The following is a 24,140-nucleotide window of genomic DNA, read 5'->3' as shown; positions in this document are numbered from 1 at the left end:
GAACACGAACCAGCCAAGGCATTTTGCATACCTATTTCATAGAGCATTATCTGAAATTGTCGATGAGAACTGCAGGATGTCTTTGTACTGTTGTACCCTGTTGTAGGTTAACAGTATTTACCTACATGAAATATGACAAAACTATTGCTCTTTTCTTTGGTCTTAGATATTCTGATCCTTCTTTAAAGAGAATTTGTAGCACTCTAGTTGTTGTCTTAGCATCTCTTCACTTTCCTCTTCACACCCTTCTCTCATCTATTCATGTTTTATTTTGTATCCTGTAGAGTGACTTAACTATCAAAGCTATTGGTTGTGTTCACTGGTTGTGTGATTGTGTGTAGTGGCTGATAATGTGTTTTACATGCCGCTAGCTCGTTCGTGCTTGAATTGCGTTGTGTGTATGGTAAGAAGTAATATGAGCTAGAAAATGCTAAATCAGAGGGAAGGCCCATTGCCAAATATGGAAAACCTTTAAAAAAGGTGAACAGAAAACTGATGTCATCCTTAATGTAGATGTCTGAAGACTTCAATGTTTTTCAAGCTGTATTTAATAAACCTCCCATCACAGGGAATGCTGAGATGGTTCCCTTTTGTTTCACTCCATCCGTCAGGAAAAGTTTGTCTTTGACCTCTTTTTCAGGAATGCTTTTATGAGCTGTGGTTAAATCCCTTTCAACAGTTTTAAGTGGTAGAGGAAAAATCAAGGGAAGAAGAATCTAAAGGAAAGCCACTAGGAAGGGAATGCAGTGTGGTTTTCCATTACATGCCATCATTGCAGGTTTGGTACACCCAGTACATGTCACTCTTAATTGCTAGTCTGGAACTGGAAAGAGTTCAGTCTTTTGATTCCTTAGGCAAATGAGACAACAGGAATGTGAGAGAAAGTAACACCTTGCTTTGGAAAAAAAATAATGAAGTTTAGTTTGGGCTTGACTTTTGGGGTTTTTTGGTAGCAGGCTTACAAAATCACTTGCAAAATGTCCACCTTCAGAACAAAACTTTTCTGACTGTAACCTACAAATAAGCCAGTTTTGCTTCCCAAGACAAGAAGAAAGCAGGTGCTTTCCTTCTGCAATGTGTTTGCTGAGGTGCAGCAGAAATGTCTCTTTCCTGCAGAAGCAGATGAGCTTGGTAGGTAGAGCTGCTGAGTGCCTGAGCTCTGTGTATGTTGCAAACACAGTGCCAAGTGCTTGCAGCATAGGTGATGAACAGGGAATGGAGTATTGGAGATAATTATACCCTGGGTAGGGTAATGGTGAGACTGTTACCGTGTCCTGTTGTTTCTATTTTCAGATGAACGATAGATCTGTTGGGGTGCTTTTTTCCCAAAAATAATTGTTTCACAGAGCCACTGTTGGATTAATTTGGATTAGTTAAATCATGCCTGCTTAATACAGCGAAATTATTGTACTCCTAGCAAGACGGATGCGGACTGTGCTTTCAGGATGTAGGAATTTCTGTTCTAGGGACAGTGGCTGCTGCCAAAATAAATACTAGAGGTTCAGATCGGCCCATGTGAACATCATGAAGTTGAAAAAGGTAAAGGGCAAGCTTCTGTACCTGGGTCACAGCAATCCCAGGTATCAGTACAGGCTGGAGGAGGAACAAATTGAGATCAGCCCTGCAGAGGAGGACCTGGGGTGTGGGTACTGGTGGATGGAAAGTCGGACCTGACCCAGAACTGTACGCTTGCAGCCCAGAAAGCCAACTGCATCCTGGGAACATAAAAAGAAGTGTGGCCACCAGGTTCAGGGAGCTGCAGCCCCTCTGCTTGGGAGATGCCACCTGGAGTACTGCAAAAGCTCTAGTGTCCACAGTATAAGAAAGGCATGGACATGTTAGAGCACATCCAGAAGAGGGCCACAAAAATTACCAGAGGGATAGAACACCCCTTGTATGAAGAAAGGCTGAGAGAACTTGAATTGCTAGAGCCTAGAGAAGAAAAGGCACCAGGGAGACTTACTATGGCCTTTGAATATATAAAGAGAGCACATAAGAGGTGGAGAGAGACCTTTTATCAGGGCCTGTAGTAACAGGACAAGTGTAATAGTTCTAAACTGAAAGAATAGATTTACATTAGGTATGAGGAAGAAATGTTTTATGATGAGAGTGGTGAGGCCCCAGAACAGGCCAGAGAAGTTGTGGATACCATGTCATTGGAAGTGTTCAGGGTCAAGTTGGACAGGACTTTGAGCAACCTGATCAGTGAAAGATGTCCCTGGCCATGCCCATGGTCTGCTTACACAGGGAATAGAAACAGGGTGGTGTCAGGGCTCCAAGGCAAGGGTGTAACAAGACTGCTGGCTGGATATTTGCATTAAATTCAGATGGGACACAAGGCATGTACTTTTAGTGGCTACTGTGGACTTGCCCAGTGTGGGTGAACTTTTCATACAGGTCACTTTGAACGAATTTGAGCATGTGCATACATTCAAAACCATGAAAAGAAAAATTAATTTAGTGCAGCCATATGGCCTCTATTGTGCAAGATGCCTGACAAGCTAATTAAGGTAATTTCTCCTGGTCTTCTTGTCTATGAATGCTATTATATCTGTCAGTATGGAAAGCAGTGCAATAGCAGTAATGATAGCTGTTAGGGTAATAATTCTTGTTTAGTTAAAACATCATCCAGCTCTTCCATTTTAATAAGGATGTTATTTAACAGTTGTCTTACTTGTTTTTTTGTTTAGTTTTAAATTTCTTTACAATTTAATTGTACTTTTCACTTCTTTTTTATGTAAAAAAGGAAAACACAAGCTATTGAATCGTGAAGAACAGTGTACATGTGTGGTTGTAATTGTTTATACATACTTTGACTTTTTATTTTAGTCAAAAAGCTGATATTTTCCAGCTGGCTTCTTGAAATTGCTGTTGTTCAGCAAAGAGCTAATTGCTGAAGGAGATCTGGGTATGTGGCCTTTGAATAAATGAGTGGCAGCATTTTGTCAGTAATTGGATTTAAATACTTTAATTACTGATTTTTCTTTACTTGCTAATAATGTCAATTATATTCGGATAAAAAAAGCATTGAGAATAAAGGGGAATTTGCTTTCAACTTAGTGTGACATTTGGCAAACAGTAGCTGAGAAAATTCATCTTAACAAAGCAGGTATGTGCGAATGTTAAGTAACAGCATGTCAAACACCAAATAAATTACTTCTAAGTTCCATGAGATTCCCTAGCAGTATTCCTGTGCTATAATGTGGGTGGATATAAATCATTTATTATAGGTCTTTTTTTGATTAATCGTCCCAATTCCTGTGACTGTTCCTTTCCTTTGTATTTCTGAGTTGATTAAATGAATTTGCAACTGGTTTCTTGCTGATACTGAATTCCTCTGTCATCTTAAAATGTAATTGCTACTTCAGCTCTGTCCCCAGCTGAAAAGATGAAAAATACTGTAGTTTCATATTAATTTCAGTATCTCTGAATTTTGGAAAGTTGGCAGATGTTGTAGTCCATTTTTCATATATGTTTTCACAGATGAACTTTGAAAGAAATTGCTTCCTAAATTATCATAGAATTTTTCAGAACAAAAATTGCAGCAAATTCTTTTACCATATAAGTTTTACTTCACTTTTTCTGTAATGCAGATGTCCCTTGGGAAGGCAGTTTGCATGCTTCCTGCTGCTGTGAGACCCAGAAAACAGAACATAAAAGTTGCTCTTTGAATAACTTTTGGAGTTATCTTTTCTTGGAAATAGTACACTGAAATAGAACAGTTGAAAGCTGAATGTATGTAAATGTTCTGTGGTACCAAGCATACATTTTGTTGTTTCCCTAATAGGATTTAATGGAAACAAAACTTTTCTATTTATAAATTAGTTCCTAAATCCTGTCTGAAATGGGCTAGATAGTTTTGGCAAGGTCTGACATGCATCTTACTGTCATCTGAAACAATCTTGAATGTATAAGACTTCTTGAATATATGAGCCTTTTAGTTTTCAATATAATTATTATTTATAAAATACTAAAAATGGCTATTACACTGATACAAAAATCCAGAATTGTCCTTTTCTGCTTACATTTATTTATTGACTCTGTACTTAAATGTTCAGGACAATGGAGCAGCAGTAATGCTGTCTAGACAATATATTGGTTGTTTGTCTGTGATATCATCTGTTGTCAGAGAAAATGTCTTTTGTGTGGTAAAGGCTTGAAATTGTATGGCTAGACATTGTAACTCTAACTTTAAAAATGGTCTCATGTGTATGTATTATATATTATAAGCACATAAAATTGCTTTTGCAAGTCTGATATTTTAGTTAATCCCTCCCTTGTGACCTTGATTGCTGGAATAAAGAAAATTAATCTATCAGGTTGTGTATCTTGTCAGTGTTGTATATCTTGCATCATCTGCCTTAGGTTCATCAGTGGGGTTTTTCTTGGATATACAAAAGCACAAATTATTTTTCACTCTTTGTGGATGTGAACAGTGTGCCAACTTCACTGAAAATCCAGAGCAGATCCCGAAAACAAACTTTCTTAAAATAGAAGTTCTATTTAGCCATTGATAGGGTTTTTTTTTTTAAAAAAGTGTAACCATTTAAATTTTACATATTTCCTCTTCTCTGTTCTGCTTTGGAAGTTTGAAGCAGCTCCCTTCGGCTGTCAGTCAGGTACCCCCAGCAGGCGCTGTGCCTACTGCAGTTGGGTTTGGGGTGTAGGGTTTTGGTGGGGAGCAAAATGTTCTGGTTTGGGGTTGGTTTTTTTTCTACCCAGCATCACTTTTCTTTTGTGTTTTCTGTTGCCTTGCACACAGGGAAGGCAGTTTCAAGCTGAGGTGGAGATTGCTGGTGTTGAGCAACTGAGTCCTTAGTCTCCATTTGGCTGTGGACTTTGAGCTACAGATTGGTGGAAGTCAGAGCTATCTGTGCTCATCCTGCTCCTCTCATCTTCTAAGGCATTTCCTGCTGGTTACTTATTCTACAGAGAGACAACCTTACTCATTGTCAGAGTTCATGCCAATGGTGACGGAAGAGCTCCTGTTTATAGGCAAAGGCCACTCTGAAAGACAGGATACTGAACTAGAACATCTTTGATTAGAAGAGTCTTTAAAATTACAGTAGGCTTGCTGTAGTAGGAGTCTGTCTTTCCTTACCATTTGCCACTAACCACTTAAATACAGTTCCTGCTAATCCTGTTTTCCAGGTAGTGTTTTGAGGTCTGATGTTCCTACAGAGCACAGTTGTACTGATTTTGTCAGCCAGGTAGCTAGCTCCTTCAGTTGAAAGATCAGTCTCAATGTCTAATCTAATGCCAATTTAAAATTCTGTTTCCTGTAAAAAACTTGAACAGAAATATGTAATCTTTCCAACAGCTTTTAACTCTGAAATGCAAAACGTCCATCTAGAAAAGCAATTTTATACTCGTTTTTCTCTCTTTGTACAGAGTCCTCTGGGTTTGCTAGCTGTAGCTTGATTAGCAAACATTCTGGGGTTTGTGATGCTTCTATGAAATGAAAAGCATTACCACAGCAGCCACAGAATTTTTCCTTGAATATGTTTCTATAGACATGATAAAAGCATGGTTTGGTCTATAGAAACATTAGGATCAAAAATCTCAGATTGCATTGGTGATGAAGATATTTTTCTGGGTTGAACTGAAGATGTGTGGTAAATGTTGAAATTCTGGTGACCTAAATCCTTGCTTCAGTGTCTTTGTTTTTTGTTTTTTTTTTCAATGCTTCTTCCTTCACTTTTTGCTCCTTACTAGATCATTAATTGCAAGGTCATGTCAGCTGCACTTTAAATGCATAATGATACAGACTCTCTAAGGTCTCATTACACTAATGTTATCGCTAAGTATAAAACTGAATCCAGTAGAACATCATTCTTTGAAATGCCATAGGTTGTTCATGGTAAAATAAGCAAACTTTATAATTTGGCAGCTCTGAAATTATATCACATGATAAAAACTGCATCATTTTTTAAAATTGCATATGCTTTGCAGAGAACACAAGGCAATTCTTTATTTTCTTTTAAAAACATGCTGGGTTGCCTTGTAGATAAGAAAGCTCACCCATATTTTTATACCAAAGCAGTGACCTGTTAAAGATGGACTGAATTAGCTGTATATTATGGTATTGGCCAGAGGGGTTGTTGGCCTCTTTTCTGGTTATCTTAATTTCTTTCAGTCTATGTCACTTTTAATAAAAGAGTTTCCAATACCACAGCCTGAAACCAGCTGTTTGGCAGATGCTCTGCATTGTTTGCCTAGTGTTCAAAAAGCTGGTATATAGGTTGCATGTCTCCAGTGACATATGGAGTCATCTCGCACTTGTTTGAGCGAGTAGTCAGCTGTTGGCTAATGGATCCATTAGCTAACTTTCCACAGATATCCTGTCTTCATCATTACATGAAATTTTAATAACTTTCTATCATGACTTTAGTTGAAAGTTTTTGAAGACATTTGTTTCACACTTGAGAAGTGAGGATGCCTCTTTTCTTGACAGAAAAAAAGAAATACTTACTTTTGCTAATGCTGAGAAGTGAAGGTAGAGTAGTGGAAATCTTGAATTTTTTTTTTTTGGTCTTTTTATTATCAGTTTTGACTCTCAAATTCTTTTTTGTATTATGTAGCATGGAAGGTTGGCTTTTTGTTTTTTTTTTAGGCAGGAGAATATTTGCAGTCTTGCTTTATCTGTCTAGAAAGACTTGACTTGCTTGTTCTTTTAACTCAACTCATCATACTGAAAAATTACTTGTGTGCTCTTTTTGGCCATATGTGTACAATTTCAGTAGTCAGAAGGAATGGAAAAAAAAATGTTGCAACCCATCCTTCCCCTTAGTGATTTTTCTTTTGCCCTTCCTCTTGCATTTAGTTCTTGTACAGTTTTAGTACCTGGTTTAGTTTAGAGGCTGAAAGGAGAACAACTGCCTAAAGTGCCTTTCTCTTTATGGCATATCAGAATGGCTACATGCGGTCATCGTTTCTGGCCTTACATCATGACCAAGTCTCCAGAAGCATCTGGGCACATGTTTTATCATGACAGAAGTGAAAGATCAAAAGAGTATCTCCAGCTGGCCCACTTTAACATTAAATACATGAGTAGGAGGTAAACTGAAGTTGCTCTTTGGTGGTTCAGTGGAAAGTCCTCATTTTTCTTGTGTTGTTTTTGGTAGTTTGCTTGTTGGGTTTTTGGTGGGTTTTGTTTTGTTTTCCTAGTGAAGGGGTTTTATTACCAAATTCATTGCAGCAAGTGAAACAAATGTGAGGCTCTCCCAGCTTTTGGTCTTCAGGGTTTCAGTGGCTAAAATCTAGCCCTCAAAATCTTGATGCTGGTGGGTAGAGTAAGGTAAGGAAATGAATATGGTGTTTAGAGGCGTTTGCAGACTGCTTTGCTCTGAGGCAGGTGGCTGTTACAGATTGCCAGTTTATCCACCTGTGTTAAAATCACCTCTTTCAAAGAAAGCTCTAGCATCTTCCTTCACACCAGTGGGAGATCTTTCTTTGTGTCCCAAGGAGAACCAATGAGTAGGTAACTTCTGTAACTATCGACTGGAAAGAGCAAGCACACACTGAATGAACAAGTGGTTCCTTTGTGACGCCCACCTCTCAGACCTTGGTGGATGAGTCTGCAGACACCCCAAGTTTTTGGTATCCTGGGATATGATGGCTCTTGAGGAAAAACTTTTGTGGGCTGGTAGGTCATCCTTCTAAAAGGAAAGAGAAAAGAAAAACAAACACAGACTTTACTGGCCACACTTTTCAATTGTTGCTGAACAAAGCTTTTCATGTGATCTAGCACTGCTATAAAAAGGAGTTGGGAAGATAAGAGGGCAGCATTGACTTTCTTGGAGATCTCTTGTTTGGCAGAAGGTTTATTAAGTATCCTCTGGCATTGTCTCAGGTGTTTGTAGAGTATTGAACGACAATGAACTTTCACCCTTTGTATGACTTTTCCAGAAAAGCCCAAGTCAAATTAGATGTCTCATTTGATGACTGTTTCCTGGAGTATGGTCATTCTTTCATTGATTTTTGTGGGCAATCTGCTAATCTTCAGATGTCCTTCCAGTAGTCTTTCAACTACTGTTTCTTCTTGAAAATCTTCTAACGTGATTGTTTTCATCTAGAAAGCAGAACAAAAGATCTGTGCTTTTTAGTCCATGGCTTTCTGAATGTGGTTTCCTGGTAGACCTCAAGCAGGCTGACTCCTAGTCCCTTCACCAAACGCATAGACATGCTGATGAGAATCAGTAGAAGAGTATTTGTTTCAAAGAAAGAGCAAGGTGCTGAAGTTAATCAGGTAGTTTTATTCAGGCACCAGTCTGGTCTAAAATAATGATTTAACTAATGGGAAATCAGTCGCTTGGGAATAACTTACCTTGGGCCAGTGTTTCTTTGAATAGATGGACTTCTACAGAGCAAAGAGGAGCTTGTCATATGTATCTGTTTCTAGAAAGAGTGCCATGAAATTAAATGACAGAAATGTATTATTTATATTTTGTTGCTGGTCAAACAAAGGGTGATAAAAATAGTTACAAAGTTATTTCAGTTACATACATTTTTTCGTAACAAATGCAGTACCAGAATAATCAAATCCAACATTCCATACCAGCTGCTTAGGGATTATTTTTTTTTCCTTATCCAGTAATGTATTACAAGACTAAACAGTAATAAGTCTTTGGGTTTTTCCCCCCATAGGGTGGGCAATCATTTTTCCCTTCCCTACCAATCAGTCTTGTTTGGTTTATGTCATCTTCCCTCCCCTCATTCTTCTAATTTCTCCTTATAAATGCATACGCAGTATTTTGTAGTAATTCCACCTACTTTTTGCCTTTTAAAAGCGAAGGAGTTTGCTTCCTTAATTTTGTTTGGGTATGTGGCTATAAAAGCAGAGCTTTTAAATTTTTCTCTGTGGATTTCTGAATGTCTTTCTCTTTGAAGTGCTGATTAAATCTCTGTTGTTAATCTCATTAACCCCTGAAAGAAGATTACCTTAACAGTGAAGTGGCTGGGGAGGGGAGAAGCAAGGGAGAGGCTATTTCTGTAGAATGAATTCAGGTCTTCAATAAGGGCTTTTTTGTGTGGCACTCAAGTGTACCAATGCTAACTTCTTGCTGCTAACCACAGCTTGTGTGGGTGAGCACATAACTGTCAATAGCAGTTGTAACTGCAGTGCAGGGTAGCTTTGATATTGGCCATTTGGCCAAATAAGCAATACCGTGGGCAGAATCCAGCAGTTTTACTGGACTTGGGAAACGGTTTCATTCATTCATTCATTTATTTATTTTTAATCTTGAAGTCTTATCAGCCTGTTACAGGTTAACCAAATGCCAGAACTAGGGTAGGAAAAATATTTGTGATGAACATTTAATCATACAAATGTCCATACATTTCCCTTTTAATCTACTTTATTAATATAAATAGTGTGCTGGACTTCCCAGTCATGCATGATGCTAAAGTTTCAGCCAAAGGCAATGAGTAGGTGCTGTTATCGAAGACATTTTTGCAAAGGTGATTGGACTTTTACTCAGTGTTAGCAGAAAACTTGGCAGTTTTACAGAGCCAAAGAAATGGGCCTCTGAGTAAAGCAAGCATTCAGCATAGGCAACTACCTGGCAAGAAAAAGAAGTGGCTCAAATTACAGAATCTATTTGTAGTGGTAGAGGGATTAAAAGCATGTGACTGGGCATTTGATCGACTTGTATCGTGAATTGATAACTGGCTTTTCTACTGTAGAGTGTAGGGTGCCTTTTGTAAGGTATTTAGACGCATTGCATTCTTCATGCATGCAGTTGAGTCTTGTTCCATTAATGTTTTTGCACAATTAGTAAATGGGCAATAGTAGCATCAGAAGTGAAAAAAAAAAAGATAATGAATCATCACAAAAATAACACTTTATTCTGTGTAAAACTCTCAGGTGAAATTTGTAAAAATGCCTTTATTTGACTTTGTTCGTGCTTGTTTCAAGGCCAGTGTTTTATATTGCAGCATTAGGGGCTGACTTGGCAGAGTGAATATTCTTAATCTTTATGAGCAGTAAATTTCATATGAAATTTACTTCCTTCTTTCCAGTAACTCTGATTCACAGTTCTTGAGGAAATTAGAGTATCTTTTCTGTTGTAACGGTTGGTTATACAAGGGTATTAATTTCTCTCAGTGTGACTTAATGTTAAGATAGTGTTTGTTCAGAAAGATTTACTTTGTTCCATTTTTTTGTGTGCGTAATAGTTAACAAGGTAAGAGGGAACTGAAAAGGAAAAAGATAGTTAAACACACAGTGGGAAACACTGTTTCCCTTATTGTTATTTAGACCATGTGAAACTGTTGTTATAGTTACCAGAACACTTGTTTTATTGCTTTCAGACTGGTTTTTGGTGGTGGTTGGTTGGTTTTAATTGTGGTTTTCTTGGCTGTTTCATTAGATAATGTGGAGCAGCTGATTTCCTGGTTTCGTGGAGGTTTCTCCTTTCAAAGTTAGAGTTTTAACTTTTCCCCTTGCAAGAATACAATAATTTCATGCCAGACTAGCACTGCATCTAATAGAGACTTCTGCTTACTTCCTGATTTGTTTCCCGTCTGAGATAAGCCAGAGAATGCCTGCCATCAATTGTCACCAGCTGATGAATGGCAGGTGGTGATTTCTTAAGACTCAGTAATTCTAATTGTTGGTGACATGTCTCTTCTCTGATCAGTTGCATCAGCAGGGAATAGGTGTCCCCCTAGTAAACAGCTCTGGCACAGTGGGAGCTGGTGGCAGTCTTGGGTTGTCAGCTATAAATTGTCACCTGTCCTGATAGAGTTCAGTTTCTAAACCACTGTGGATGTTGTAATTACTTTTCTAAATTATTTTTCTAATTCTAGTTAGACTAAAGCGTAACCCTCTCCTGTGGTCATGAATATCCCAGGTTTGGTTTTGAGCTTCGTTTTGGGGGGCTGGCAGTACCTGAAAACTTTTCTCTACATCTTCAGATGCCTTAGTTGTAACACCACCAGCTGGTCAGGACCTGATGGTACAGGTGCTTAAAAAAGAAAGCAGGAATGCCCCACCTCTTTTCTTTAATTGCCTTGGATAATTGACTGGATTTGTCACATCTGTTCCCCCTTCACTCTGCTATTGAAGTCTTCAGTGTCTTTTCCTCACCTCATCTGTTGCCCAGTTCCCTCTTTCTACCCCCTTCCCCCTCTTTTCTCTTTTACCACTTACAGTCCACCAAAGAACTGGGATGAAGAATAATCCAAATGTGCTGCTAGTATGTGAAGCTGTAAGGGAAAATAATGGGGTCTTCTCTATTCTATGAATGGTTTAGATTTTGTTCCAGATCACTTTCATTGGAGTTTATAGTCTGCATGTGTTAGCAATTGCTGTGGGTTGTTTGGTGCTTTTTTAAACAGTAATAAATCAGCATTTTTAGTAACTTTTTGGGAATCCTCTGTGTTGATTATCAAAAGACACCACATGGAGATGAATTCTTTTTTGTTTTTTTTTTTCCCTCTCCTTCTCACAGGAGCAACCATGGGGTGCATCAAAAGCAAAGAAGATAAAGGTCCAGCCATGAAATACAGAACTGATAATACTCCAGAACCTGTTATTTCCCATGTCAGCCATTATGGATCAGACTCCAGCCAAGCAACACAGTCACCGTCAATAAAGGGATCAGCAGTTAATTTTAATAGTCATTCCATGACTCCTTTTGGAGGGCCCTCAGGAATGACACCCTTTGGAGGAGCATCATCTTCATTTTCAGCTGTGCCAAGTCCATATCCTAGTACTTTAACAGGTGAGTGTTACATAAAATGATGTTATTATAATTTATTATTAAAGCTTGACATTCATATTAAAAAATAATATGATCTCTTGCCACACAGAAATAAATTGCAAGTTAGAAATAAATTACATTTTTGGCATTTCTGATTTTCAATATCTTTATTACTCAGGTAATAATTCAGCCCATATTCGGCAGTGACTGGCTTTTGGTTTGGAGGGGGATTACGATCACAGCACAGAGAAATTTAAGACTTATTAAAAGTAATAATGGGAATAGTTGATCAAATTGTATTGAAAGCTCTAGGTTGTTGAAGGAATGCACATGGGATAATGGCCATTAACTTTTGGAGAGAGGCGCAAAGTTGTATTGAAAGCTGTAAATTACCTATATTAATGTAGCATTGAATCTCTTCATTTATAAAGGTAAACAGATTATGCAGTATATTCTGTGTATTTTACTGTATGAACAATATGTGTGAAACAAATATCAGAATTCTCATTGTTGGTGGCCATATTAAATCCAGAGTTGAAAATGTAAAAATAGAATTTACAAGGTGCAAAGACCTTAGCTAAGATTAAAATACTGTATCTTCAGAGAGTTTATAAGCAACATACAAGTTTGATGTTATAAACCTACCTTTATAGCAGAGTCTTAAAACTTCATTACAGAAATACTGATTTTGTGCACATGGCTAATTTCGGTAGTTTTGCTAGATATTTTTGAGAGGAAGCTTTGAGAAAGAAGAGTAATTTATTCTAGAAGATTTGCACAGACACTTCACAAAAAACAGCAAATAATTTCTTATTAGTCTATTTCTAGTTTTCCCACAGACCTTTAATAGTAGCACAATTACAGTGCTTAAATGTCTCATTACAGTGGCATTTAAAATCTTTTAAACACAAGAAATTTGAGATCCATGAAAAACCTACTGTGACCTTGACAATAAGTAATTCAGGAAACTAAATATAAGTTGACAGGTAATGATCACCTCATATTCCCAGTTTGGGAATCCAGTAAAAATCAAATAATTAAAATGAGCATCTATCCTGTCTCAGAATTTTGACTCTGCTCAGAATCCCTGTTTTGGATGAACATACACAGAAATGAAATAAGGGCAGCATTTATTTACATTCATTATCTCCACTGAGGAAAATTTATTTGGCTTCACCTCCCCCAAGAATCTCTGTGTATGTCTTCTTACTAGATCTTGTTCCTTATTTACATGGGAGTCTCCAGCAGTGTGTGCAGGCACTCCTGGGCATTAACAGACATCAGGGAAGTAGCCCCCCACCAGGTACCACAAACCTGCTCTGCAGAGACCAGAAGGGATGTTCTCTTGCCTGTTCATATTCCTACTGGTAGTTAAGCATGTTACATCTTGGACCAGAGTCAACAGGAGAGATTTTGCATGGAAAAAGATAGTCTAATATCTCATCAGTGTGAAATCAGTTATCAGCAGACATCATTTTGCAATCAGGTAAAATGATACTGCATATGTAATTATGCCTTGTAAAACCAGCCTATCCACAAACACACACACTTGAAAAATAAATAGATAAATAAGAAATACACCAGCAATTGCTTGTTACATTCAGTACCAATTTTGAGATCAATCAAAATTAGGTGGTTTTGTGAACGAGTAAGATGACAAACTTCATCTGGCTGTAAGCTTTTTGTATTTGTGACACATAAAACACTGGGTTGCATTCTGTGGCCCTTTGATTTGCAAGAGAGGAGAATAGATGGGCTTGTTGAACAGGACATAAGTGTCAGTAGTACTTAGTCCTTCAGTGATGTCTGACAGAAAGATGATATGGTTGTCATTGTGGCCTGTAGTGAGGCTGAAAAGAGTTGAGCTGTCTTTTATTCCTCTAGAGCAGAAAAGGAAAATAAATCTGAGTGAGTCAACACTGCCCCTGTATTACACATTCTCAATCATCAGATACTTTGAATTCATAGAATATTACTGAAAAATCAAACAAAACTGGACCACTGTTCTTGCCTTCTAGGAAGGTATGTAAACACTAACACTCTGTAATCCTCATGCTGAGCAAAAAAGCAAAGTCTCTCCAAAATTACCTCTAGATAAGAGGATGGGAATACTGACCTAATGAAAGGATAACCTTTAAGGGAAAATGTTATGACCACAAATAGTTTGAACAGCTGAACTAAATCACAGAACAGCTGCAAGAGACTTCAAAATCATTTCAACAGTATCTGTTTGTTTAAAACTCTCTGTGCTGTTGCTGTTTTCTGTAAGTACTTTATTATTATTTGCTATGAAATAGGTAACACTCGTGTGTGAGCATAATAAGAGATTTTATGATAGCTGAAGTGTTGAAATCAAAACTTCCCAAGGATTGTAAGGTAGCTTTTCCAATTATTTCTTTAAAATAATTAAGAGTACACAAATATTGATAATTACTGATAATTCTCCTGTTGCATGGTTTACATTAGAATCCGTTACTTTTGGCTAGTGCTACACACTCTAGAAGAATTATTCTCTCTCTTGTGCCCATGTTAGTATCTTTCTAGATGTTGTACAGTTTGTTTCCAAGTTCATGAAGTCTCCCAGTTTCTTTATATACAGTTAAAAACTTTAGTGATATTGTGACATAAGAGTATTTACTTTCTTCATCTGCTGAACAACTCTGTGAAGATGGTTTATTTCCACAACACTTGGTTTCTGTTTGTGCGAATGTAGTATGTGTCCCCACAATTTTCTTGCTCTGTGTAGCAGTTTGTGTCATCAAAATAACACAGTGATGTAGTAATGCAGGCAAAAATCGATAGAACTGTATTGATTTTTTTTTTTTTTTTTTTTACTTGGATTAGAAACTGTTAGCTTCTGGGAATATTCTAATTAACTTTCAGTTTGTAAATCACACTTCAACCCCCCTCCCCCTTAATTACTCTGACCACCTGTAGGGATTTTTTGTTCTGTTTTTCCTAGAGGAACTGTAAATTCATTTCTGGCTGATACCTGCTGAGTGAGAGACTGTAATCAGACGACAACTCTAAATCAAATTAACATATTTAAATGATTAGAAGCTCTTATGTCAGAAAGTGTACATTGCAAAAGAATATTAGATGTAGACAATATCCATTTCATTATGTATTCTTCCTTTCTGATCACTGTCATGTTAATTATAAGATCTAAAATTAGAAGCAATCTGAAACTAGATGCAGCATGTTTCTGTTGCTGGTCTTCTGTATATATTCTGGTACATATATGCACATGTTAGAGATGTAATATTATACATTTAAAAATAAGTTATTGCTTAGACTATCATTATGCTTCCTAAAAGTCCATTAGACTGTGAAATAGCATTTCTAGAGCTTAAAAAGTCTTTCTGGATTGCCTGTCTGCAGTTTTCTATTTTAACTTTCTCCTAGTTATGGTACGTACTTCTTTATTTTCACTTGTATCTTTTACGTCTCATATAGCCTGCTTTCCTTTCCCTCTTTGTCTTTTAGCCCAGTTTCATAGATTAGTCCTTTTAACTACAGTGTAAGTTTTCCTATCATAAGTATAGGAGCTTCCCTACCATCCATCTCACACACGTTTGTGGGACACTGTTGTGGTTTAACCCCAGCTGACAACTAAGCCCTACACAGCTGCTCGCTCATTCACCTCACAGTGGAATGGGGGAGAGAATCAGAAGGGTGAAAGGGAGAAAACTTATGGGTTGAGATAAAGAAAGACAGTTTAACAGGTAGAGCAAAAGCCATGCATGCACAATAAGGAGTTCATTTACCACTTCCCATGGTCAGGCAGGTGTTCAGCCATCTCTAGGACAGCAGCACTCCATCATATGTAATGGTTACTGGGAAGACAAGCAGCATCACTCCCAACATCCTCCCTTCCTTCTACCCCCAGTTCTGTATGCCGATCATGACACCATATGGTGTTGAATATCCCTGTGGTCAGTTGGGGTCAGCTGTCCTGGCTGTGTCCCCCCCTCAACTTCTTGTGCACCCACAGCCTGCTCAATGGTTTGGTGGTGTGAGGAGCAGAAAAAGCCTTGACTCTGTAAGCACCATTCAGCAGTAACAAAAACATCTCTGTATTATCAAGACTGTTTCCAGCACAAATCCAAAACATAGTTCCAGCTACTATGAAGAAAATTAACTTTATCCCAGCCAAGTCCAGCACAGACATGCTCAACAACATGCCCTGTACCAGAAGTGGGATGGAGAAGCAAATCCCTTGGAGTTGGTGGAGTGGAGCTGCTTGTCCTGTAACGTCATCTTGATCCTTGTTTTCTGCTGTTGGATTATCCTCATCAAGAGTCTCCTTTGCTGATGGGGAAACTTGATGGAATTATTAGTCCTAAAGCAGAGAAATGTCTTTGTCCCCAGCAGAATACTTTTATTTCTGGCTCAATTCCTTGAGTGGATCTGATGTATTTAACCTCAGAAAGTTAGGAATAAATCAAGTCATAACTATGTTCAACAGGAAACTAGTTCTGTAAAAATCAGTGGCTCACGGTTCACCCTTGTGGTGTTGTAGGATCTTCTAGAATTGCATTTCTTACCAAGAAGCTGGCTTTTTTTACTGCTGATGTGCTGTTCAGGTTTCTGTATATAGCTGCTCTAAATATTAATGTACTTCCAGTGATGTATTTAGTTGCCTTTTGTGGCGTGAAAGCATATTTTTAGAGTGTTTATTTACAGGCTTTCTTCTGTTTTAAGAAATGAGCTGATTATTGGTCCGGCTTTCAAAATGAGATGCAACCTGGAGTGTTTAGTTGCTTCCCACTCAAAATTGATGAGCTGTTTCACAGACAAGTCCTTAAATCAAGTGTTGCAACATTATTGCTATATCTTTTTTTTTTTTTCTCTTTTTCCCAAGGTGGTGTTACTGTATTTGTGGCCTTATATGATTATGAAGCCAGAACTACAGATGACCTTTCATTTAAGAAAGGTGAACGGTTCCAGATAATAAATAACACGTAAGTGTTCTCATTCACAGACTTCATTTGATGGTTGTTGGGTATAAGTAGATCCTCACCTCTTCTTGAAATCTGTGTATCCTAGTTCAGTGAAGAGCAGATTGATTTTTATTTTTTTTTTTTCTTGGATGCACATGATGCTCTAACAAGCATGGGGTTAAAATATCGGTACTGGTAAGACAATACTCTTCAGGCTGAAGTCAGGGTTTGGATGTAAGTGTAGAACTGTAGTGATTGGGGTGGCCCCAAGCCTCCCCTCTGCAGTGGGTTAGGTGGTATCCTTCCACTTCCTGCTCCAGCAAGACACAGCTACCCACTTCAGGCAGCAGATACAGAGACACATACTGTCCCATCCCAGGCTCTGCACCTGACAGTTTTCTGTATCTTCTGGGGAAGCAAGTACATTCATTGGAGGCAAGCGTGCAGCCTGTAGGCAGGGACATCTCACAATGGAAGTGGGTCCAGCTGGCCTCTGCAGTAAATCCACGCTCAGATAGTTTATGAGTAGTTTGCTGTTCTAGTTCGATTCCAGCAGTGTTACAGTACTACAGCCTGGTTTCTAGAAGTCTCCTGATAATGAAATAATTTGTTCACCTTGGAGATTTCTTTGCACTCATCTTTGGGCTGCAGTAATAGTTCTAATTCATACATGCAGAAGTTTTGATTTGTCCAGGTCTCTTAATTTTATTAGCTGATCTCCTGCTTCCTTTATGGCTCACTGTCAGCATACACGCAGAATGATGTGGGAGGGGCAGATGAAGACTAGAGAACGGGGAAGTTTGTTTACACTTGTCTGCCATAAGATGTTTTGTTGTAGATTTACATTTTGCATATATTGATAAATTATTTTTATATTAGAAACAAAAAACAAACAAACAAAAAGCAACAAAACCAAAATCCAAATCCTTAAAATTAAGAATTCCACTAAGAGACGTTTGTGTTGCTTACAATGAAAAGAAAAATGTGTTTAGGTGCAGACAAACTTACTTTAGATACATTCATAATTAAAATAACATGTTACCTAAATTTAACTTGCTTCTCATATGTGAGGATGTTATAGGTGCTAGGGAATGATGCATTATTTATATGTGGAAGAAATAACTGATATTTCATTGCAGAGAAGGAGACTGGTGGGAAGCAAGATCCATTGCTACAGGAAAAACAGGCTACATCCCAAGCAATTATGTAGCTCCTGCAGACTCCATTCAAGCAGAAGAGTAAGACATCACATCCTTTCAGTCTCTTCTTATCCATTCTACCCTTTGTGCCCTGTGGTGACACTATTCCCTTAATTCAGTATGTGTAACATGCAAGGGTAAGGTAGGGTAATACTACTAATTAAAGGATAGTAATGCTACTTGGATAATGTCAAAGGTGTAATTAGTAGTAAGTGTGAGATACACTCATGCAAATGTTTTATGCCTGTTGCTGTATATGGGCTAAAGGAAAAGGGACAGGAGAATACAATAATGAAGGTGAGAATTGGGGAACATACATTGTGATTCATATAACGCAAAAATAATGGGTTAAAGAGTTCACACACCACCAGCTCTAGGTTTTTATTCTTATTTTTGCTTATAGAATCATAGAATGGTTAGGGTTTGAAAGGACCTTAAGATCATCATCATGAGGGATGCCTCACACAAGACCATGTTGCCCAAGGCTCTGTCTAACCTGGCCTTGAACACTCTCAGGGATGGAGCATTTACCACTTCTTTGAGCAGCCCATTCCAGTGCCTCACCACCTTCACAGTAAAGAACTTCTTCCTTATTGCTAACCTGAACTTCCCCTGTTTAAGTTTGAACCCATGACCCCTTACTACAGTCCCTGATGAAGAGTCCCTCTCTGGCATCCTTATAGGCCCCCTTCAGGTACTGGAAGGCTGCTATGAGGTCTCCATGCAGCCTTCTCATCTCCAGGCTGAACAGCCCCAACTTTCTCAGCCTGTCTTTATACAGGAGGTGCTCCAGTCCCCTGATCATCCTCGTGGCCCTCCTCTGGACTTGTTCCAACAGTTCCATGTCCTTCTTACATTGAGGACACCAGAACTGCACACAATACTCCAGGTGGGATCTCACAAGAGCAGAGTAGAGGGGCAGGATCACCTGCTTCAGCCTGCTGGTCACGCTCCTTTTGATGCAGCCAGGATACGGTTGGCTTTCTGGGCTGCAAGCGCACACTGCCAAACCTAATTCAAGTTCAGCTATATCCTTGGCAGCATCTAATATTATATTTTAAAAATACCCATTTGGGTGGACTGTTATTGCTAATCTGTAATAACTTCATGGTGACAAAGTTGTTAGGCACTCTTTGGACTACTATGAATTGGGAAAATTGTCTTGCTTTTGGTACCACTACTTCCTGCATTTATTTACAAAGATCCCAGGGCACTTGCAGAATTGCATAGAGTTCGTGTGGGAGTTGTGACTTGGAGTACAGTTTCAGGTTATACTTGTTCCAAGGGGTTAACTGTATTTGTTGTACTAGAAATATAAACCTCTGCACCTCTTGCTTCAATATACAGGCATGGTACTGCCAATGAGCAGCTCCTTGACATGCGCAATTCTATGTTTGCTACTGCACTTCTGGGAAGAGCTCCTGATTTCAAAGTTTTTTCCTGAATCTCAAGCTGAGACTAGCATGTTGCTGCTGCTCTCACCTGGCTCTTTGCTATTAATAAGTGGTGGTATCAAAGATGTACTGTTATTTTTATGCCCTTGAATTTCACCTGCTTTTAAACTTACTGACTTCAGAGTTTTTTGAAGAGAAGTTGAGGTTTGTTGGGGTTTTGTTTTATTTTAAATTATGCAATAAAAGCATATTGCCATTACAGCTGCATGGTGGTAAAATGGAAATGATAGCCCTTTTCAAACTAAGAACACAAAGTTTCTGCAAAGCAAGTATGGCTCCTAAAGATTGGCAAAGCATGACTACTGCATTTGGAATAGAGTTCATTTGGTTTAGAGTTCATTTGTTAGCCCTAGGCCTTGATAGGGTTTGCGGGTTTTGTTTTGGGGTTGCAGTTACAAGAGCAAAAGCAATACACAGCCCCAGGTTGCTAGGATTTTCTTTAAGTGATTTTTTTCTAATCCTGAAGGTATTTTATATTGCAAACTGCTTGTGACAAGATCCATATTATCCATGTGCCTTTTAAATGATACTGTAATAGAAATGTTTAATACTCATAAAAAAAACCAAGTAACCCCTACTGTTATTTTACAGGTAATGAAATAAAATGGCACTTTACAATGTAGTTTGTAAATTGTAGTAGTCTAGGGAGGATGTGAGGTAATTAAGCAGGGTTCAAGTTTGCGTCAGTAAAATTATAGGTTACATCCAGACTTTCTCCAGTTCTAACTTTGCACATCTACATAAGCAGTCAAACTGCAAATACAATAAAGAGTAAGTTTCAAATTCCCAAGTGGTTACACAGGCCATTCTTTTCACAGACCTTCTCCTTACTTATACTTTCCCCCCACAAAACATTTCTCCCACAAAACCATTGTTGTAGCAGTTTCCAGTGCTACTTTTCTTCTCCCAGCATTCATGAAGGACAGATTTACTTGATACTATGACAGTGCCAAATGGAAATTCTTGAAATTTACACTTCTGAGGCATGCAGTCAAAATAAAATGTAGTTAGAAGTAACTGTTATTCCAAAGTCTGGGGATTCACTGGGAGATGGACCTTAAAGTTATCACTGGCTCAAGACAGAACTGTGTGCAGGCTGCTCATCAGGGTGAGCGCTCTGTGGGCACGTCAAAGAAGAAATCCTTTTTGTGAGAGAACTGAAGGCAAGAAAAAATGCAGATTCTTTTTTGGTATCAGAATGATGCAACAAAGGTGGAGTGTTACTGATGGAGAAGTAAATGATACCTGGTTGTTTCTAAACGATCACTAGAAAAAAGTGCTCCATCTACTGAGGTAGAGAAGGATAGGATGCAATAAAAGTTGCATGTATGTAAGAAGCAACCTTTCTATCCTGAGGACAGCTAGGCAGTGGCACAGGTTCCCCAGATTGGCTGTGCAGGATACATCCTTCAAGGTTTTCAGGACCAGAGTGGACAAGGCCCTGAGCAAACAGATCTGATCTCACACCTGACCCTACTTGCAGCAGGAGGCTGGACCAGAGACCTTCTGAGGGCCTCTTTCAACTTGAAGGAACCCATGATCCAATGACATTTATGCACACCCACTTTGTACTAAATATTGTTTTCTAACACATAGAAGGTGGTTTCAGCAGCTGCAGTGTTTTGAGTGTGCTGTTTGAGTGTGCTTGACCTGTGAACTTCTTAAACAGGAAGGTGTTACTTTCAATGTTAAGTACTGTTGAGGTCCATTGTTAAACCATCAGAAAATCATGGTATTCCATAGATAAAGGCCTCTTTACATGTATTTTACAAACAACAGAAATGAAAGCCGTTTAGTGATAGGTCATCTTTTGAGTATTTGGCTGTCATTACCTTTGTTGATCTGTAACTGCTTTGGGATATTAGTAGTCCAGTCAATGCTTGAGATTTCTGAATCTTGTATTTATATGATTACCAAAGTGTAGGAGGCTTTTACTTACATGTTTCCTTTAACATTTTTAGGTGGTATTTTGGTAAGATGGGCAGGAAGGATGCAGAAAGGCTACTTTTAAATCCTGGGAACCAGCGTGGTATTTTCTTAGTAAGAGAGAGTGAAACCACTAAAGGTAAGTCTACTTACGTATGTGTCTGCTCTCTCCAGTTTCCACTACCACCAAGGTGGACATAATGATGATTTTTATGTCTGTCACGTTATACGTATGCATGTGCACACACGTATGTGTATCATGACAGTGGGGGGGGGTATGATTTTTTATGGGGTTTAATTTAGGTTAATGAAAGAAGTATTTGTAATAGGCTAGGATGGATGGGGCTTTGAGCAACCTGGTCTAGTGGAAGGTGTCCCTGCCTGTGGTGGGGGGGTGGAACTGGATGATCTTTAAGGTCCCTTCCAACCCAAACCATTCTGTGATTCTATGATATGTTAAATAGATCTGTAAATTTTTGGTGAAGAACCAAGTATGACTTGATTCCTAGGTGCTTACTCCCTTTCTATACGTGACTGGGATGAGGTCAGAGGTGATAATGTGAAACACTACAAAATCAGAAAACTTGACAATGGTGGATACTATATCACAACCAGAGCACAATTTGAATCTCTGCAGAAGCTTGTGAAACACTACAGAGGTAAGCCCAAGTTCTAGTGTCCTAATGCTACCTTGTGCCTATTGAAAGGAAGAAAAACTGTGTACATAGCTTATTTTTAGAATTCACAACTATAATATTTCTCTTGATTTTGAGAAACAGTAAATGGACTAATTCTGTTTATCAGCATTAGGATATTAGTTTTGTCACGGTCTTATCCCACTTTTACAATTAAGCTGCTTTTTTCTGTTTTCCAGAACATGCTGATGGGCTGTGTCATAAGCTAACAACTGTGTGTCCCACTGTGAAACCACAAACACAGGGACTAGCAAAAGATGCCTGGGAAATCCCTAGAGAATCTTTGAGGCTGGAAGTTAAGCTGGGCCAAGGATGTTTTGGTGAAGTATGGATGGGTAAGAGCTTAACACATTTCAGTTGTTGATGCACATGTCACAGTAGTAGTATTTTAAGTAAATCAGTATCAGGATCTGAGAAGATCTTGGGACCGGTCTTGTTTTAACATCTTCATCGCTGACATGGACAGTGGGATTGAGTGCGCCCTCAGCAAGTTTGCCGATGACACCAAGCTGTGTGGTTCAGTTGACACGCTGGAGGGACAGAATGCCATCCAGAGGGACCTCAGCACACTTGTGAGGTGGGCTGATGCCAACCTTATGAAGTTTAACCATGCCAAGTGCAAGGTCCTACACCTGGGTCGGAGCAATCCCAGGCACAGTTAGAGGTTGGGCAGAGAAGAGATTCAGAGCAGCCCTGCAGAGAAGGACTTGGGGGTGTTGGTCAATGAGAAAATGAACATGAGCCAGCTTCAGTGTGCGCTTGCAGCCCGGAAAGCCAACCGTATCCTGGGCTGCATCAAAAGGAGTGTGACCAGCAGGTCGAAGGAGGTGATCCTGCCCCTCTACTCTGCTCTTGTGAGACCTCACCTGGAGTATTGTGTGCAGTTCTGGTGTCCTCAGCATAAAAAGGACATGGAACTGTTGGAACAAGTCCAGAGGAGGGCCACGAGGATGATCAGGGGACTGGAGCACCTCCTGTATGAAGATAGGCTGAGGGAGTTGGGGCTGCTGAGCCTGGAGAAGAGAAGGCTGCGTGGAGACCTCATAGCAGCCTTCCAGTATCTGAAGGGGGCCTATAGGGATGCTGGGGAGGGACTCTTCATTAGGGACTGTAATGATAGGACAAGGGGTAACGGGTTCAAACTTAACCAGGGGAAGTTTAGATTGGATATAAGGAGGAAATTCTTTCCTGTGAGGGTGGTGAGGCACTGGAATAGGTTGCCCAAGGAAGTTGTGAATGCTCCATCCCTGGCAGTGTTAAAGACCAGGTTGGATGAGGCCTTGGGTGATATGGTTTAGTGTGAGGTGTCCTTGCCCATGGCAAGGGGGTTGGAACCAGATGATCATAAGGTCCTTTCCAGCCCTAACTATTCTATGATTCTATGAATCTATGATTCTAAGATAATCTGATAAAGAATTGAGGAGGGGGCAGATGCTTATGATCAGAGATGTAAAGGTAAAATTAATTTTCAATATAGTTCTAGTTTATTCTGTTATTATAATTCTGTTATTATCATTAAATAGTTGTAATTACTTTGTTAGCTAAGAAAATAAAAGCAAACATGTTTCAGTAGAAAATCTCTTCAGTATTATACTGGAGACTAGAATATGACTTTTTTTTCCCTAGGAACATGGAATGGAACCACAAAAGTAGCAATCAAGACACTAAAACCTGGTACAATGATGCCAGAAGCTTTCCTGCAGGAGGCTCAGATCATGAAGAAATTACGACATGACAAGCTTGTTCCACTCTATGCAGTTGTTTCCGAGGAACCAATCTACATCGTCACTGAATTCATGACAAAAGGTGTGTGACAGAATAGTTTGAAGATACTGCATTTAAAATATTATTTAAGATGCCAGATGGCAAATTAAATGTTTAATTAATGTTAGGTTTAAGCTGACTGGAGTATAAGTGGTAATTTTGATTAAATTAAAATGAGCAATGCTTGACCTACTTGAAGCAGATCTGATTTAGATCATGGGTGGAGGCATGATTTTTTTGCACATCTGTGTCACCCTTGCTAATCTTACAAGATTGGGCTTTTTTCTGTCCTCAATTTTAGTGTGCACTGTTACATTTAAATTGGATGGTATAGCTGGTAATATGAGAATATGCCTGCCTGTAGAAAGGTCAAGCTCACCATGGCAGAATCAGTAGGGTTTGGTTTTTTTGTTTGTTGTTGGTTTTAATTTTCCTTTTCCAGCAGTGTAATAGT

At 38.9% G+C, this 24,140-nt stretch overlaps 1 protein-coding gene across 2 annotated transcripts in view; it reads left to right on the top strand.

Moving 5' to 3' along the window:
• Positions 1 to 24,140, top strand: part of YES1 (YES proto-oncogene 1, Src family tyrosine kinase) — a 50,522-nt gene that overhangs the window by 20,194 nt on the left and 6,188 nt on the right. Inside the window, exons 2-8 of one of the 2 annotated variants that reach the window (XM_062632879.1) lie at positions 11,457 to 11,726; positions 16,570 to 16,669; positions 17,788 to 17,886; positions 21,263 to 21,366; positions 21,737 to 21,886; positions 22,102 to 22,257; positions 23,549 to 23,728. In XM_062632879.1, the coding sequence (XP_062488863.1) occupies positions 11,462 to 11,726; positions 16,570 to 16,669; positions 17,788 to 17,886; positions 21,263 to 21,366; positions 21,737 to 21,886; positions 22,102 to 22,257; positions 23,549 to 23,728 (1,054 nt within the window). In that variant the 5' untranslated portion in view covers positions 11,457 to 11,461. Of the gene's footprint in view, positions 1 to 11,453; positions 11,727 to 16,569; positions 16,670 to 17,787; positions 17,887 to 21,262; positions 21,367 to 21,736; positions 21,887 to 22,101; positions 22,258 to 23,548; positions 23,729 to 24,140 lie in introns of both variants that reach the window. The other variant, XM_062632878.1, reaches the window with a different exon arrangement.

Source organism: Pezoporus occidentalis, unplaced genomic scaffold (genome assembly GCF_034315485.1).
Source record: "Pezoporus occidentalis ecotype Australia unplaced genomic scaffold, CSIRO_AGI_Poc_V1 ctg4, whole genome shotgun sequence".
Lineage (NCBI taxonomy): Eukaryota > Metazoa > Chordata > Aves > Psittaciformes > Psittacidae > Pezoporus > Pezoporus occidentalis.
Note: the sequence above shows the minus strand (reverse complement) of the source record. Positions and strands in the feature narration are given on the sequence as shown.